Here is a 19,017-nt window from a genome sequence, read left to right on the forward strand (position 1 = left end):
AAAACATACTTCTGAGCAGTGATTAGACTTCAGATATGATCAGTGAATCAGACCGCTTTCTAATGATGTCAACATTAATTAAAAGTCAACATCTGATGTTATTCTGGATTCTTCCGACAGAGTAAATGTGTTTTCTGAACACACTAATACTGCAGCCAGAGAAAAGTTAGTGACCCTTAATATTTAAAGGACTTTTGAAGAATGTTGTTCAAAGAATGTTTTCTCCCAACATTACGAGGTCAACTACACCACCATCACAGAGCTTCAGTACGAGGACGATAACGTCACTCAGCAGAAGATCTCCAGGACATCCTACATGACATTGCCAAGACATCATTAGAAACTGACCTGATTTATATTTGAATATTTTTTGATTGTCACCATTGTTAAGGTTTTTATGATGTCAATGTGTGTCTCAGCTATGAAACAAGAGGTTGTGTCACTAAAATTAAACATCAAGAAGACCCAAGTTCTATATCAATCTCCACAAAAAACAGCCAGCTACCCAGCCAACCATAAAAGTGGACAACACCTCTTGAAAACATGGACCACTTCCCCTACCTCGGCAGCTTTCTCACCTCAAAAGCTGACATAGACTTTGAGGTTAAACCATCGTCTGAGTTGTGCCAGTGGAACCTATGCCAGACTCAGGAAAAAAGTCTTCGAAGTCTGAGACCTAACAGCCAGCAGAGCCATTGTCCTCCCCAGCCTGCTCATGGACCACCTACAGCAGGCACCTGAAAGCCATGGAACAATACCATCAAAGATCCCCACGAAAGATTCTGAGGAACAGATGGGAGGGCAGAAAACATCAGCATCTTGGAGGAAGCCAACATGACCAGCATCACCACTGCAATAATACAGCACCAACTTCGATAGATAGGCCATACTATCCGCTTGTCCAATACATGTCTCCCCAAACAGATCCTGTACTCCCAGCTGAAGGAAGGTAGTCGAGCATCTGGTGAGCAAAAAAAATGTTTCAAGGACAATATCAAGACGAACATCTGGGAACACATTGCACTCGACAGGAGCTCCTGAAAGGAATCAGTGAAGGAAGTTGCAGCACGTCATGAAATAGAAATCTGTACAGGTGGAGCTGGGGAAGGTGGAGGGTTTCTGAAAGCACTCTGCACCGCTAAGGCAAATGCTACCCATGTATTTGAAGGTTGAGCATGCGAGCTCATTGGCTACTGATACAGCAGGAACCAATCAGCTGTGCCCTATAGAAAATGATGTGATTACGAGCAGGTTGAGTTAGGACCTATTAGCTGTATTTGTCCTTCTAATGTTTAAAGGATGTTCCAAGAATGTTGTTCTACGAACATTTTCTCCCAACATTATAAGGACATTTAAAAAACCTTCTACAAACAATGTATAAAAAACATTTTTTCAAGCTAACATTTTGAGAACATTATTAAAGACCACATAACATTCAACAAACACTCGATTAACATTACAGGAAGTACTGTTCATCATTTTTAAGCATTGAGCAAGGTAAAAGAAGTTAAACTAAAAAACAAAACAAAATAAAACATATCTCTAGACCTGAGTCTCGTGTTTTTTAAAATTGCAAAAGGTGTTCTGAATGATTAACCCCTACTCTGTTTTTCTGTGATACATCATCTCTCCTGTCAACAAAATATTCCCAAACCACAGAATATGTTTTTTTGGTCCTTATCCAGCCCTGAATTCACATTCCCTGTTTCTGTGCTTTCTTCCATGTCTCAAGCAACGGTAAAATTGCTTTGTTCTAACTCTATGATTGAGCCAAGCTGCATTCAGATTTTTCATCCGGAAGAAAAATCCTGCTTTCTGTGATTTAGAAATCATGCATGCTCACATCGTGATTTTATTACGATTTCGATTAATTGCACAGCCCTATATCGTATTATATAGATTTGATCTGAAATAGCATGCTATATTATCAGATAAAATAATAATAAAATCTTGTAATTTGGCAAATGACAAATGGCAGCAAGAAGTAAAATGTATATTTTGCTTATTACATTGAATTGCAAGATTAATACAGTAAATCATAAGCCGTTTCTCAATACCAAGTACGCAAAGTTCGGACTTGAGTCCTTGGTAGTTCGGACCTGACAAGTTCGACTCAGGAGAACGAACTCCCGAGGACGGGAGGACGCAAGTCCGATAATTCTGAAATGGAACAGCGGCGTTCTTGATAGCGTCACTCAGCTCGCTCTGGCTACTCCGGTTATCTCTTTATGTATATGTAAGGCTACAAATAAAACAAAATATGTTATAAACCACCACTCTGCCTCTTTTCATTTTCATTTAAAAAAAATCTTAAACATAATGGCCACACAAATGTGGTTCAGGCAAAGCAATTGATTCACTGCATATTTATAACAACACGAAATATAAAGCACAACCCTGACTCTTTTTGTTTTCATTTAAAAAATATGATAAATAAAAAACATGATAATATTGATCATTAAAACTAACATTTAGCAAAAAGAGACAGGGTTGTGTCATTTTATTTATACATACAGTGAAGAGAATGTAGGCAAAATGTATAATAAAATATTTTATGTTTTAAATATATAAAATAAAATGACATAACCTTTTTTTGTTAAATGTCAGTTTTAATGATCAATAATAGCCATTATAAAAGTATAAGTAGCCTAAAAGGTATAAGAAGCTATACAATAATAAAGCAAACGATTCAGTCAAACATAAGTCAGCTCTCTAGGCTACAACGTACAACTAAATAAAGCTATGAAACTTCACTTTGCCCTTTGCCAAAACGTTTTGCCAGGGAACAAATTCTAGATTAATGAGACAAATAAAATAAATAAATAAACAGATATACAGAAGTGAGCCTACCTTATCAGGAAACTGAATCGATTGACAAAGGCTGCATTTTGTCACAAAAACAAACAAACTTTCCATAATATTTACACGAGATCTATACTGTGTCAGTGATAGTGACATCCTCATGTAAGAGTAGTTTAATTCTGTCACAGTCAAAGAATTGTTTATTTTCCTTGACTCACAATGTATTTAAGAGAATGCAGCGTAGAGGAACATACAAAAAGGCATGAATGTTAATTGTCTTTACTGAGAATAGTTGCAGTCAAATAAAAAAAGCCAAATAATATAAAAACCTTTGTGTTGTCTAATATTGTATAAATTCGATCCGAAATACCCTGTCATAATCTAATACAACAAATCTTGTTTGTTTTTTTTGTTTTTTTTTTTGATTGTTGGGGAAAAAAAGTTTGATCTGTTTGATTACATAACATTATCATACAGAATAATTTATTATTCAAACAGAATAAGAAAAACAAGAAAGACATAAATCATATGGAGAATCAGTATATACAACTGGACTTCCTAATTCAAAGAAAAAAAACAACATGATGTGACGAGACCATATGGGTTTCATTTTCCTTCATTTGCATAAAGAAGGAAAAAGAAACCCATATGAGTCTTTTCATGACATGGTCTTTGATTTAGGAGGTCCAGTAATGTCCAGATGATGCTGAAAAGTTTTCTTTGCTTCAGAACCAGCTACATGCGTCTGTACACATGGACGAGGCTTTGACAGCTTGGACAGTGATGCTTTACGTCCTTGCAGCCATTCACACAGAAAGGAATCAAACAACATGGCCAGATCCTGCACAGAAAAAAACAGAGGAGAATTAGCACGTTCCTAAAGTTCTTAAAGTCTTCCTCGTTAGCTGGGAATAGTTCCTTACCCAAAGATGGCAAGAACACCACAGATTAACCACGCCATCGTTCCACATGTGTATGTCGTCTGTGTGACGATCTGCTGCTGGCAGAAAGGACATCTCATCTGCCCAGGAGCTTCAGTCGGACGTGGAAACACTATCACTATACATAAAGAGATCATATTGATGAAATACATTTAATATGATCATAAACCTCTAACATACTATTCTATTCAGATGCATCATGCATGAACCTTCTAGTGTTTGACTGAAGCAGAGCCTTATTAAACTAGAGCTTTTCTGCTCACCCGGGGGAGGCGCACACTGGACCACCTGATTGATGTTGGGCATGGCGGGCTGTTGGTTGTAAATAACCACTGGAGCTGAAAGAGAAAAAAAGCTCATGATGAAAACCTACAGAACCAATCTGGCTTCTGATGCGCCCTTTATGTGTTGTTGACTGTTTTAAAAGCTTTAAAAAATCCTTGAGATAAGGACATTTTAGCCCGTAAACAGTTTTTATTCATGTTATAGTCTTATATTAAAGCGTTCTGGTTGTCATTTAAAGGGGTCGTGACATGAGAAATCAAATTTGCCTTGATCTTTTGACATATAAGAGGTCTTTGTATCATTAAAACATCCTGCATAAAACCTCCATCATAGCGTTAAACATTCTCCTCATTATAAGGGATCTGTGACGCCAGATGGGAAAATACATTTGCATATGACTGCCTCTAAAGCAAGATATTGACGAATAGTTATAAATCTTTGCATCAGAATGCCCCGCCCACTGGCGTTCAGTCTCTTAACAGCTGACATTTGCTTACAACGGATGTGAGATTCTCGTCAAAAGCAAAAAGAATCCATCATAATCACTGACGCTGTCTACACTGGAGGCTCGTTCAGTTTCTGCATCACAAACTAAGCAAATGATTTCATAATGGTTTGTCTGTAAATGATTCTGTATATATATATATATAAAGCCTATTTGTTTCTTGTGCAAAAAACTTAATTAACATTAAAAGTGAACCTCATGGAATATTCTAAATTAATAAAATAATCCATGTCATGACCCCTTTAAACAGAGAGTCTCGAATCACAAGACATCAACACTCACCAATTGAAGGCTGGACTGATGGGTTAACGGCCATTTGAGCTGGAAAACAGAAAGCCATGATTTACAAATGGCGGCACAACATGAGGTTTATAAGTCAGAATTGAAAAGGCCTTTTCTCCAAGTTCTCTATTAATCTGCATTTGATCATTATTTATTTTTATTGTGTTTTGAGGTCATATTTATGGAAGCCCATTTCCGCCACATAAAAAAAAAATCATACATCTTAATTATTGTTTATTATAATTATTGTTAAATCATAATTTAAAGGTCACAATTATGAGATAAAAAGTCTATTTAGAATTAGAAATGTCTGTAAACAAATTGCAAAACGAAATTTTATAATTTTGACCTCATAATTATGACTTTTTATCTGTACCAGTAAAAATTAATATTAAAGGGTTTGTCGACCCAAAAATGAAAATTCTGTCATCATTTACACACCCTCATGTTTTTCCAAACCTATGAGTTTCTTTCTTAAGTTGAACATAAAAGATGTTTTAAAGAATATTGTTAAAGGATTAGTTCAGCTCAAAATGAAAATTTCCTGATAATTTACTCACCCCAATGCCATCCAAGATGTTCACGTCTTTCTTTCTTCAGTGGAAAATAAATTACGTTTTTTTGAGGAAAACATTTCAGGATTTCAATGGCAACCAGAATGTTGAAATCAATGCCATTTCAAAGGGCTCTGCACGATCCCAGTCAGGAAATAAGGGTCTTATCTAGCAAAACGATCGGTAATTTAAAAAAAAATGTGTACATTTATATACTTTTTAACCACAATTGTTCGTCTTGTGCTGGTCTGCGATGCGTCACGTATTACGTCATCACGTTGGAAAGGTCACAAAAAAAAGAAGAAAATAATGTCGGACATTTTGAAGTTGGAAGAGAAAATGAGATGGAATTTTTCGCCCTTCCCTACTTTTTTGAACCGGAGTACACAGACAAATAACTTAGATAGATGACATGATGCGTGACCTTTACAAGAATGTGTCATGTGGATGATGCAATGCGTGACGCGTCACAGACCAGCAAAGTATATACATTTTTATTTTTTTTTAGAAAATGGCCGATCGTTCCGCTAGATAAGACCCCATTCCTCAGCTGGGATCGTGCAGAGCCCTTTGAAACGGCATTCATTTCAACTTCATCATTCTGGTTGCCATTGAAGTCCATTGTGTGGAGAAAAATCCTGAAATATTTTCCTCAAAAAAATTAATTTCTTTTCCACTGAAGAAAGAAAGACATGGACATCTTGGATGGCATTGGGTTGAGTAAACTATTAGGAAATGTTCATTTTGAGGTGAGCTAATCCTTTAACCTAACCGTTTCAGTGACCATTGACTTCCATTGTATGGACAAAAAATACAAACAAAACAAAACAATGAGACATTTCTCAAAATATGTTTTAAGTTCAACAGAAGAAAGTCATACAGGTTTGAAACGACATTATTCCTCTTGATCACCAAGCCTAAAGACCAATATACTGAATAGATGAAGGAGACCAGGAAATTAAGGTATACTTCACTGCTGGAAAGATTAATGTGATTCAGCTCCACCCCTTATATCAGCCAAAATACAGTTCCTAACCCTCTTCAAAAGTCTGCGCTTTGTGTTGCAACACTTGTATCGCAACGACAAAAAAAGTATGTCATGTAATTTTCTGTTATTTTTTCTCTTCTAAAGGACGACACATGTTTTGGAATGCTGTAGAACTTCTGTGTGGTATGTGAGAACATTCCAGATGAATTGAGATTTCCAGTATATATTAATAATTGTAAACTACTCATAAATAAACACTCATACTTTCAAACTATTATCTCCCTTGAAAAATATTTTATGTAAAAAAAGAAGAAAAAAAGAAGAAGTGTCAAACAGCCCTGGTCTCCCATAAATGAGACACACACACACACACACACACACACACACCCCTTCTCGAGGAGTCATTTCAAACACACCAACAGATACTAGGGCTGGGGTAAACGCTTATTAATTAAACGATTAGTCGGGCGATTATTTTATCGATTAGTCGACTAATCTAACGATTAGTAGATAAGGAAAACTAGGATGCCGGGTGTATTCAAAGCGCCGCCGTTACAATGCGTGGAATGTGCTGTGATTGGTTGAGCGGATTTATCACATTCTGCAGAGAAAGGAGACTGGCGTTTGCCGCGGTTTGGATAGAAAGGGAGAAAACATGACAGAATAACACGGTGGGCGGTGTGTGTGTGGCGAGCTGTACCTCCGGGAATGGTGCAAAAATAAAAAAATAAATAAGCGCCGACGCAAAAAATATGACGTTGACGTAATTTTGACGTCGAAGCGTCGATGTAATTTTGACGTATCTGATGAGGAGTGTTTGTGGATACTTCAAGAAATCAGTGGTGTATAGCCTACAGGAGTTTACTAGTCTGGATTTTCATGCAGTGTACTACAGTAACCATGGTAAATACGCTATACTAATGAACCGTTAATAGGCCTACAACATATGGAAACTGCTCCTGATGAATAGAATGAACATTGTACCTGCATGCAAATCCTCCCCAGCGATCACATGACAAACCAGTTACGTAATTTATCTGTACTTTTTTTGGTAATTTCATGACTTATTAATTGATACGGGATGCCGTCGTTAGTTAGAAACAAAGCGATACAGTAAAAACTTTCCCACGACAGACGTGTCAACAGCTTTCAAAATAAAAGTTTTGCATGAGAAAAACTTTTAAAATGACCTTTTTGTTTCTCCTTTTTTTTCACCTGTTGAGAAACACTGACATTCTGCGGCGGCTGGACCCCTGGGAATTAAAAATAATATGATCATAAACCTCTAACATACTATTCTATACAGATGCATATTGTGCTCGCTGACTCTTGACTTTATAACTACTTGGGGGCCTTAAGCACATAAATAGGTAATTTCGTGCAAATTCATCTAAAAGCGGCAAATTTGGCACAGATGTAGCTCAGGTCATTCTGAAATGATTTAGCTAGGACGCCGGAGCCAGCGACCCTCGGGGCCAAGATGGCGGCCAAATCCAATATGGACGTTGCTCGAAAAGGGTTCCGACCATAACTTTTGAACCACATGAGCTACAAATACAAACTTGATGTCTTTTTCAGCTTAATTGATCATGGGAAACGCATAGAAATGTTTATATTTATGACCCAGTATATCTGGACCCCTTAAAGGTCCCATGACATGAAATTTTCACTTTCTGAGGTTTTTTAACATTAATATGAGTAGCCTGTATATGGTCCCCAAGTTTCTAGAAATTTGAATCGGTGTAAATCGAGCTTTTGCTATCTTTCTCTGCCTTTGAGAAAATGGAAGCTCAATCAGGCTGATCTTGAATCTCCTCCTTATGACGTTATAAGGAGAAATGTTACCTCCCCTTTCTCTGATTTGCCAGCCCAGAGAATATTTCTTAGAATATAATAATGAGAAAAAGAGCTAGGAAGTAGGGACGCGTGCGCGCGATTTTAGTTTGTTCACGAGAGATATCATGGCTTTTGAGCGAGCGAAGCATAATAATTGCTCAATAATTGGATGTACAAATGAACACCGAAGCCTTTTTTTAGTTCCTTCCGGGTCGCGGGACAGGCGCGTATAGCCGTGACGGGTCGCGGGACAGGTGCGTATAGCCGTGACGGGTCGCTGGACAGCCGCGTATAGCGGTGACGGGTCGAGTGACAGGCGCGTATAGCGGTGACAGGTCGCTGGACAGCCGCGTATAGCCGTGACGGTCGCGGGACAGGCGCGTATAGCGGTGACGGGTCGCTGGACAGCCGCGTATAGCCGTGACGGGTCGAGTGACAGGCGCGTATAGCAGTGACAGGTCGCTGGACAGCCGCGTATAGCCGTGACGGTCGCGGGACAGGCGCGTATAGCGGTGACAGGTCGCTGGACAGCCGCGTATAGCCGTGACGGGTCGAGTGACAGGCGCGTATAGCGGTGACAGGTCGAGTAACTGGCGCCGGTGGCAGCTGCCCCTGCCATGGAAAGATTTGAACCCTTACTGTCAAACTGAAACGCTTGAACGACTGCGTGTCTTCGTGCCATTGCAATATATCCAACGTAAACATGCATGGTACCGTTGCCGCAAGATGGTCAAGGCCACACCCACCCTCCACCTTGCCCCGCCTTTCTCCTCCTCATAAGCATTTAAAGCTACAGACACCGAAACGGCCCGTCTGAAGGAAGCTCATTCTGGGACTGGCTTGTAGTGGCTATAATTCTGCACCAAGGCTGAATTTTTGGAAATAGATTTCAGATACAGTACTAGGGACCACTAAGGCCTATATTAAAGCTTACAAAAAGTAGCATGTCATGGGACCTTTAATCCTCCAATTCCATTATGACCGCTGTCCAAAAAAGCAGTTTTGACTGTAGTATGGGGCCTTACACCCCATTGTTTGCGCCAATTTATCTACAAGCACCAAATTTGGCACAGATGCAGCTGAGGGCATACTGAAATGATTTAGCCAGGGTGTAATTAGCCAGGGCGTATTTACATATATCAATGTAAAGTGTTTTCTGGCTATGGGAAATGCAAAAAAATATTTATATTTATGATTTGGTATATGTGGACCCTCAAAGTCCCCAAATCCAATCTGGCTACTGTCTGAAAAAGGGTTTTGACTACAACTTTTGAACCAAGTAAGCTACAGATGAAAACGTAATGTCTATTTAATTTTTTTACCATGACCAACACACGGGAATGCTTACATTTATGATTGTCTATGTTTAGATCCTACATTTGCATTTTCAAGAAAGCAACTACCTTATAATTCATACTTTCCAAATATTCCCACCAATTTTCTAATTTAGAATGTAGGGAAGGCATATATGAGGGAGAGTCAGAATTCCAGCATAGATTTGAGCAATATTGAGCAAATAATGAGAACACTAGTTGACTGTATGGACTGTGGTGGAGCAGCTGTTTAGTGCTACTACATGCTTGTGAGCACGATGGACAACAACGGTGAAAGATGAAGATGACCAACAACAGTGTTTAGCCAACTACTTCCTTTCCTACCAACTTCCTTCCTCGTGTAAGTAACCACACTGAAAAAAATGATTTGTTGAATTTACTAATTTTTTTTTATCGTAAGTGGTTGCACACAACTGATTTTAGCTACATTTAAACAAATGCATTAGGTTGAACTAAAATTGATCAAGTAAAATACTGGCAACACTGTTGCCAGTAATTTACTGTTAATTGTACAGTTCTTTACTGTAATCTACAGTATGTTACTGTAAAAATGCACTAAATGAAAACTCGAGTTAACTAATTTCACTTGCAGAAACCGACTGCCTTAAATTGACCAACTGTCATTTAAATGTATTACCTAACATTCGTAATGCACAAATAATGTGAGCACACTATTACTGTGAACTTTCATTTGAAACCACAAAAAAAAAAAAAAAAAAATTGTAAAGAAAGAGATTACATCATCTATTAATTAAAGCAACATGCTGCATATCATCAATGTTTGTAGATCTTCTCCTGAAGCACAGGCTCTACTCTTCAGCACAATGGTGACCCAAAATTTTTTATTTTACAGTAAACTACTGGCAACAGTGTTTCCAGTATATACCTGTTTTATAACTTACAGTTTATTACTGTTAAAATACATTTTGTGGGTGTGTCTTTTTATTTTACACTGTTAACTCTTTCAACCCCACAGGAAAATCCACACTACAAAGAGTAAAAGTATCATTGAGACAGTGTTGCAGTGAGATAATTAAGGGAATATGTAAGTGAATGTTGAGCATTAGTGATGAACACCTGATGTTAACAAGCAGAATCACTGAAGGAAAGAGGAACACACGAACAGGAAATAGAGAAACACAAGAACTACAACTGACTTCCAGCCATTACACATTATTACACTTATTATGAACCAGTATGACTTTATTTCTGTCATACATCTACAGAAGTTGTTATTGAGATGCTTAATTGAAAATGTTTGGTTTGAAGTTACCATTATAGAGATCAGTGTTTGCTTTAGTTGGGTTCTGGACTCTTGACTTTTTAACATCAGTTTTTCTCTTGCTTGTTTTTGCAAACCACACTTGTGCATTCACACCTTTTGTGTATGCAGTTTGTTAAATTGATCATGATGACAAAAATTCTCCTTTAGCCTGTTCATTCACTAATCTCATTCAGAGTTTAATTCTGTATCAAAAGTGTTACATTACTACCACTGTGAAACTATAGATGACTTACACTTACAATGATGATTTTTTTTTAACAGATCATGCACAACCAAAGAAACAGAGCTACACTGTCTTGCAAGAAACACAGAGATATAAAAAATCAGCACATGTCTCTCAACAATGGTGGCAATATTTTTTTTATTCATACTGCAGTGCATGCTGGGAGTTTTATACTATCCTGGAACCCAGCATGCACTGCGACTTGAAACTTTTGATTGTCACCATTGTTGAGATTCATGTGCTGATTGTTGATGCCTGTCTGTGTCTAAATCAAGCAGGAGTTTGAAGTGTATTAATGCACTATATTATTTCAATATCTTTCACAATAAATGTTAACCGAAACATTGCTGGAATTCGTGTTGTAGATTCACAGACATATGATTAACAAATATTAAATACCCATAAATTCAAAGCTTATAAAAAGAGAAGAGTGAATCAGACATGTTCAGGATGATCACCGTATCATCACAACAGCCAAAAACATCTGATCATCTTCCTCTTGACTTTTTCTTGCCATAACAAATGTGTTTCATAAACTCACTGTTAAAACAGCCAGAGAGAAATTTATAAAAAGTCACGAGCCCAACTAAACCAAATACTGATCTCCATCATGGTGACTACCTTTATTATATTCAATAAAACATCAACAACTAAATAACTGTTAATTCTCAACAATAACTTTTGTACATGTATAAAATAAATCGTAAACTGGTTTGTAAACTGGTTTCACACTCAGTGTTGCTGGAAGTCAGTTGTAGTTCTTGTGTTTCTCTTTTTTCTGTTCTTGTTTCTCTGTCCTTCAGTGATTCTGCTTATCAGGTGTTCATCAGTGTCTCAATTCACTCACTTCTTTTCATTCACTCTGTCAATTGGACTATATTAGTGAACTAATGTAGGGAATAGTGAATGAGGGTATAGGGTGTGATTGGGAAAACAGCCTCTGAGCACTGTTAATTTACAGTATATTCCTGTAGGCTATTTTTGTTTTCTACGGAATAGTTTTAATGGAAAATGGTATGATATTGTCAGAAATTGGCCTTTTTTTACAGCAAGGGTTACCAGTGTACTTTCCTGCAAGACCTACATAAACATTCCTGCAATGTAATTCATATGTATTATTACAATGTAAGTTGTATTATTATAATATTACTGCAATGTAAGCCATATGTCAGTTGTTTTTAAAGTCTAAGACAGTGGGTCTCCCTTTTGACACAACTTACCCAAAGGCCCCCCCCCCCTCCCCAAAAAAATAAAAATAAATAAAGTAAATAAATAAACCCACACACACACATAGCAATGTCAGGATCTTAACTCAAGCCTTTTATCATTGTTTGTGTTGACATGAAAAGAGCTGAAAAGGGCAGTTAGGCCTCATTTACAATGTCAGTGAAATGTGACCCAATTCCTATTTTTTTGCTCATACGTGACACAGATCAGATGTGTTTCTATGACAGGAAAAATTATTGCATTAAAAACGCATGCATTCGGATATTTTGGATTTTCTAAGGCATTAGGCAACGTCTCCGGAGTTTAATGACGAGAGAAACCCCGACGCGCATCTGCAAAGGAATGGATGGCCCGACGCAACGTCGTGTCGTTGTAGGAGAGGAATGTTGGACAAACGTTGACACAACATATCAAAGGTTGGCTTGCTCATCCTAAAATTTCGGACCCACTGCTCCTCGTTAAAGCCAATATTTAAACACAATATGCTCCCACCTTTCCTGAGATCTCTCTCGCACACAATAACTGAAGCATATGCATAGGCTGCAATGATGGAACTTTTCGTCCTCCTCCACCTCAAAATCAAGGTGATGTTTGGCATATAGAGAGCATATTTCGCGTTCGTCCATCTGTGCAAGACAATTTAACCTTTTAAGCATGCGCGATGTTTCAGATAGTATGGCAAGTGTAAACACATGAATCAGATATGGGTTAGGCTACAGCTGAAAGAACATAAAACGGACAGTCAAAAAAATCTGATAAACATAAATCAGAACTGGGCATCAAGACCTGCAGTTTCAAAATAATAACAATTTTACTTTTTTAAATGTATTCATTTAAACCAATTATTTGGCTATAATTATTTGGCATGCTCTGGTGCCCCTTTGGGGAGGCGCGCCCCACACTTTGAAAACTCCTGCCATATGTAACATCTTTATACAGGTTTCTAACTATGCATGCATTCTTATCATTTCAATTGATAAGAAACATCCTGAGTGGGCGAGACGCTCTTGGTCTTCATCTGTTTACAACCATTCCTGCAACTTTTCTTCATTGGTACCAAGTCTCTCGAGAACCTGCCTCCCACCCAAGCTGCACTGATTCAGCACATCAAAAGAGCACTGCTGGTCGGATGCCTACATTGGGCTGATTGAGCGTGGGCTTACAATGATAATTCATTTGAGAGAGACCATGAGAATGATAATTCACTGTTGTTTTTTTATGTTATTGCTTGAAATAATAATTGTGTCTTATTCTTTCTTCTATTTATTACACTTTGAAATGTATTCACCTGTGGTCTTGGTAGTCCATCGATAACGATTATGACGATACTTTGCACAACTCATCTATTGTGGACTCGTAGGTGGCTGTAGAGTCCAATCCTTGAACGGCACAGCCGTTCACAGTAGGGGCATGGGAACTGTCCTAGTTCAGCAGGTGCAGATGCAACAATCTTCCTCCTTGCCCGGGCCGCAGTGATGTGTTTGCGGCGTCTCACCTCAAAGGTGCATTGTGCCTGCCTTGAGAGTGTACCCCAGCCAGTTCTGTCTTGTGCACGGTGCTCTAGCTCTTTTGGGGCAATCCCAGCAAGTGTCATGTTGGACTTTACACAGTCTTTGAACCTTTTGCGTGGTCTACCTTGCTTGCGTTTGCCTGAGCAAAGCTCTCCATATAGGAGCTGTTTTGGCAATCTGCTGTCATCCATGCGGATGACATGCCCTGTCCATCGAAGCTGAGATTTCAATATCATGCCTTCGATGCTGGTTGTCTCGGCTCTGTCCAGGAACTCGAGGTTTGTTTTGCAGTCTTGCCAGCAGATGCAAAGAAGTGACCTTAGACTGTGTATGTGGAACTGTTCCAGCTGTTTTAGATGTCTTCTGTACAAGGTCCATGTTTCACATCCATACAGGAGACCGGTGAGAACAATAGCCTTGTACAGTTTTACTTTTGTGATTAGTCTGATGTTGTGCTGGTTCAATACACGTATTTTCAGGCGGCCAAGGGCTTGACTTGCTTTGCATATACGAGCACTGATCTCCTTGTCTATTGCTCCATCGCAGGAGATAACACTACCCAGGTACTTGAAGTCTTCGACTGTCTTCAGTTCTGTCCCATCGATGGTGATAGAGGGAGGAAGGGCATTGGATACGGGGGCTCGTTGTAACAAGACCTCTGTCTTGCCCAGGCTGATGGTCAGACCAAAGAGACGGGAGGCTTCCGCAAACTTGTTGACAATGCACTGGAGATCAGGCTCTGTGTGCGCCATGAGAGCACAGTCATCGGCAAAGAGTGCTTCAAGTATTTTCCTCTCCACTGTTTTTGTCCTGGCGTTCAGGCGTTGAAGATTGAAGAGCGATCCGTCCAACCTGTACCTCAAAAATACCCCATGTTCAAGGTCTCTGACTGCATGGTTCAGCACACATGTAAAGAAGAGGTTAAAGAGGACAGGAGCCAGGACACAGCCTTGTTTTACGCCATTGGCAATGCTGAACGGTTCTGATGTTTCACCGCCGGAGAGTACCTGGCCAGTCATGTCATCATGAAACAGTTTGATTAGGTTCACGAACCTGTCTGGGCATCCAAGCCTTGCCAGAATCATCCAGAGGGCCTCTCTATTGACCGTGTCAAACGCCTTGGTCAAATCTATAAAAAAGACACTGTAGAGGTCCATGTTCTGCTCAATGCATTTTTCCTGTACCTGCCTAACTGTGAAGATCATGTCAGTAGTGCTACGACCTGGGCGGAATCCACACTGAGACTCTGGTAGGTTGACCCCTGCTATGTTGGAGATTAGGCGATTGAGAATTACCCTAGCCAAGATCTTCCCGGCAATTGACAGAAGAGAAATACCCCGGTAATTGCCACAGTCAGCTCTGCTACCCTTGTTCTTGAAAAGGGAGACAACTGTGGCATCTTTGAAGTCTTTTGGCATGTCCTCTTCTATTCATATGCTGGTAAGGAGGGCATGGAAGGCCTCAAGGGCCACTGGACCAGCAGACTTAAATATCTCTGCTGGGATTCCATCCATTCCAGAGGCTTTACCTGGGCTGGTTTGCTTGATGGCCTTTATGACCTCATCCATTGTTGGTGGGAGATCAAGAGCTTGGACTATAGTTCTTTGGGGGATCTGGTTCAAGGCATCAGGATCAACAGTGGAGGGTCTATTTAGCAGATTGCTAAATTGTTCTCTCCATCTTATGTTGATGCTGTTCTTGTCTCTCAGCAATGTAAGACCATCTGCAGACAGGAGTGGTAGGCAGGCGTGGTACCAGGTTTAGCTGGTCCATATACTTGTTTGATGGCACTAAAAAACATCTTAGAGTTGTTAGTATCGGCATATCTCTGGACCTCTTCAGCCTTTCTCACCCACCATTCATTTTGCATGTTGCGCAGCATAGTCTGTGCTTGTCTCTGGAGATGCCGGAAACGATCACCCTTAGAGGTGGATGAGATGTAATTTTGCCACTCAATGTAGGCTTTCCTCTTCTCTTCCAGGAGGTTGCCAATGATCTCATCGCTCTCATCAAACCAGTCCTGGTGGGTACGTTTCATTTTTCCAAGAGTTGAATCTGCTGATTCTGACACTAATATTTTGAACTGGTTCCACTTTTCAGTTGTGCTTCCCGTCAAAGGCAAGGCAAGGCAAGGCAAGGCAAGGCAAGGCAAGGCAAGGCAAGTTTATTTATATAGCACATTTCATACACAATGGCAATTCAAAGTGCTTTACATAGAAGAAATTAAAATAATAAAAGAAATAGGAATAATTAAAAAAAAGTCAAAGGGCCAAGGGAGCTAAATTGCTCATCCAGATGGTCAGCAAACTCTTTGCGTTGCCTTGTTTGCCTTAACTTTGCAACATCAAAGGTTTGTCTAATGGCTTTCGGCTTGTTGCGGTATGTGGGTACAATGTGGAGTGACAGGATGGTCCTGACCAAACGGTGATCCGTCCAACATTCTGCTCCACGCATACCCTTTGTGATTTTTACATCACGGGTGTCTCTCTTACGACAGATAGCATAGTCTATCATATGCCATTGCTTGGCTCTTGGGTGCATCCATGTTGTTTTGTATTTATCCGCTTGCCTAAAGAGAGTGTTGGTGACTGTGAGGTTGTTCTCTGCACACATACTCAGTAGCCTTAATTCCTTAAATTAAAGCCTTAGTTCATTTTACCTATGCCATGCTGACCAAGTACTCCCTTCCAGATCATGTGATCATTGCCAATTCTGGCGTTGAAGTCTTCCAGCAGGAGTAACTTGTCATTTATGGGAGTGGCTTTCACATGACTGTCCAAAAGGCTGTAAAAGCTGTCCTTTGTGTGATCACAACTTGTCAGGGTAGGTGCGCATAGGCACAAATGATAGTGATGGTTGTGGTTGAGAGGAAAACAAAGTTTGATCATTCGCTCACTGATGCAAACCGGAAGGTCCGGGATTTGGCGCAAGAGGTTAGTTCTGATTGCAAAGCCAGTTCCGTATATTCGGTCTTCGTCTGCTTCTTTGCTTCTCCAGAAGAAAGTATAGCCACCTTTGAGTTCTGCAACTGATCCTTCTCCTGCAAGTCGAGTTTCAGTTAAGGCAGCGATGTCAATGCGGTAGCGTGCCAGTTCTCTTGCATCAAGGGCCGTTCTCCTCTCTGGTCTCATGGTGCTCTCTCTATCCATGAGGGATAACCGTGGATGACCGTGACCTCTTGAGTGCCTGGACACACCCTAAGGTCTCCACAAGACCCTTGCAGTGCCGCCTTCCTGGCCGATGGATCCCTAGTTAGATAGATCTCCTACGCCTAGTCCACCGGAGCTGTCTTCACATGCTAGGGCAGGCATATCCCTGTCTCACCGGGGGTTTAAAACCCGTCGGCTACCCTCACCTAGTTCAGCCGGCCCGGCAAAGCCGTTGCCCAGGGGGTGGGCGCTGCCGCATGCAAGCAGCTTCTAGGACCCATAGGTGAGAGCTGGGCGTAGGTGGGGACCAATAGAGGATAAGCCACCCCTCGAGAGGAGTGTGACGAGCTTTTTCCTCTTGAGGTGCTACCCCAACCATACAACCCCCTACCCCCAGTGGTACCTGTGGGACACTGAAAGCATTTCACTTTTATAAGGAAATGAATCAACATTGAGAATAACCTTCAAAGTTGTGGTAAAAAAAGGATTTTCAACCACAGTCTTGAAAAGAATACAGGTTCCAGACTTACACAAGCATAAATATAAATATAAATGTATATATAAATATAAATGGACTTCCTGTGGTCAATAAACATAAAGTAGACACCACATCCTCATTTGTAGTGCATTTGGTTCAAAATTTGTAGCCAAAACCCTTTTTCGGACATTGGCCATATTAAATTTAGGGAATTTGGGGGGTCCTGATATACCCAATCATAAATGTAAGTATTTCTATGGGTTTCCCATGGTCAAAAAAGGTAAAATAGACATCAAGTTTGTATTTGTATCTCATCTGGCTCTAAAGCTATTGCCGAATCCCTTTCAGGCGGCGGCCATATTGGATTTGGCCGCCATCTTGGTCTCAGGGATCACTGGCTCGGGCGCCCTGGCTAAATCATTTCAGTATGCCCTCAGCTACATCTGTGCCAAATTTGGTGCTTGTAGATGAATTTGCGCAAACAATGGGGTGTAAGGCCCCATACCACAGTCAAAACTGCTTTTTTGGACAGTGGCCATATTGGAATTGGAGGAATAAGGGGTCCAGATGCACCGGGTCATAAATATTAACATTCCTATGTGTTTCCCATGATCAATTAAGCTGAAAAAGATATCAAGTTTGTATTTGTAACTCATGTGGTTCAAAAGTTATTGCCAGAACCCTTTTCGGGCAGCGGCCAAATGCAATATGGTCCATCTTGGTCCCAAGGGTCGCTGGCTCCGGTCGCCCTAGCTAAATCATTTGAGTATGACATGAGCTACATCTGTGCCAAATTTGCCACTTTTAGATGAATTTGCGCAAAAATGTGCTTAAGGCCCCCAACTAAACAGTAGCTTTTCTTTGGCTGCTGTGACAGTGAGTTTATAAAGCATATTTGTTATAGTGAGAAAAAGCCAAGAGAAAGATCCTCAGGTGTTTTTGGCTGTTGTGATGAATCCGTAATCATCATGGACTTTCTCTGATCTCATCATGTCTCTAATCTTTGATTTTATGGGTCTTTTAATTTTATATTTGTTGATTATAGTATTTATGTGATCTCACAACACGATATCCAGCGATGATTTGGTAATCAGTTATTTTGAAGAATTCTTAAAACCATCTAGTGCATAAATCGTTTAGAGGTACTGCAACATTCAGACATCAAGAATCAGCATATGAATCTAAAAAATGGTGACAATCAAATGTTCTGGGTGTTTAGCATGCATTGTGGCATGAATAAATTATGGAGCTGAATGCTCTTACTATTTAGCTTATTAGCTTTTTTTGTGACTTTTTGTAGCCTGTTTTGTGATGTTCAGTTTATTCCCTTTTTGTTTATAGTAACCATTGTTGAGATTCATATGCTTATATTTGGTATCTGTGTTTGTCTAAAGATTTTTTTCTCCGTTATACATTTTATTTGCAGTTGATTTCAGTTGAATGGCAGTTTATTTCAGGCCGAGTGGCTTTAAGTCAGTTGTAGTTGGTGTGTTCAATTTTCTTAGAGTGCAAGCATGATGTGGAACCAACATCACATTGTAACATTAATTCAATGATGAAATTTAAATATGTTTTCAACATTAATTGCTTACTATCGGGGTAGCTTTCAAAATAAAA

General features: G+C 39.7%; 2 protein-coding genes and 1 long non-coding RNA gene across 3 annotated transcripts in view; all 3 read right to left on the minus strand.

Moving 5' to 3' along the window:
• The window catches only part of LOC307145675 (LITAF domain-containing protein-like), a 64,740-nt gene that overhangs the window by 30,044 nt on the left and 15,679 nt on the right, over window positions 1–19,017 (minus strand). The window lies entirely within an intron of this gene.
• On the minus strand, window positions 3,505–4,873 carry LOC307154752 (LITAF domain-containing protein-like; the record flags this gene model as incomplete). Its single annotated transcript, XM_079864841.1, has 4 exons — window positions 3,505–3,643; window positions 3,726–3,861; window positions 4,007–4,081; window positions 4,816–4,873. The coding sequence occupies 4 exons, from the start codon at window positions 4,871–4,873 to the stop codon at window positions 3,538–3,540; spliced, it is 375 nt and encodes a 124-aa protein (XP_079720967.1). The 3' UTR covers window positions 3,505–3,537.
• Window positions 13,732–14,465, minus strand: LOC307145688. Its single transcript, XR_013818989.1, has 2 exons — window positions 14,330–14,465; window positions 13,732–14,263 (listed from the first exon to the last, which is right to left on the minus strand). It is a non-coding gene; the product is annotated as an uncharacterized lncRNA (long non-coding RNA).

Source organism: Squalius cephalus (genome assembly GCF_949319135.1).
Source record: "Squalius cephalus genome assembly, chromosome: 2".
NCBI classification, from domain to species: Eukaryota; Metazoa; Chordata; class Actinopteri; order Cypriniformes; family Leuciscidae; genus Squalius; species Squalius cephalus.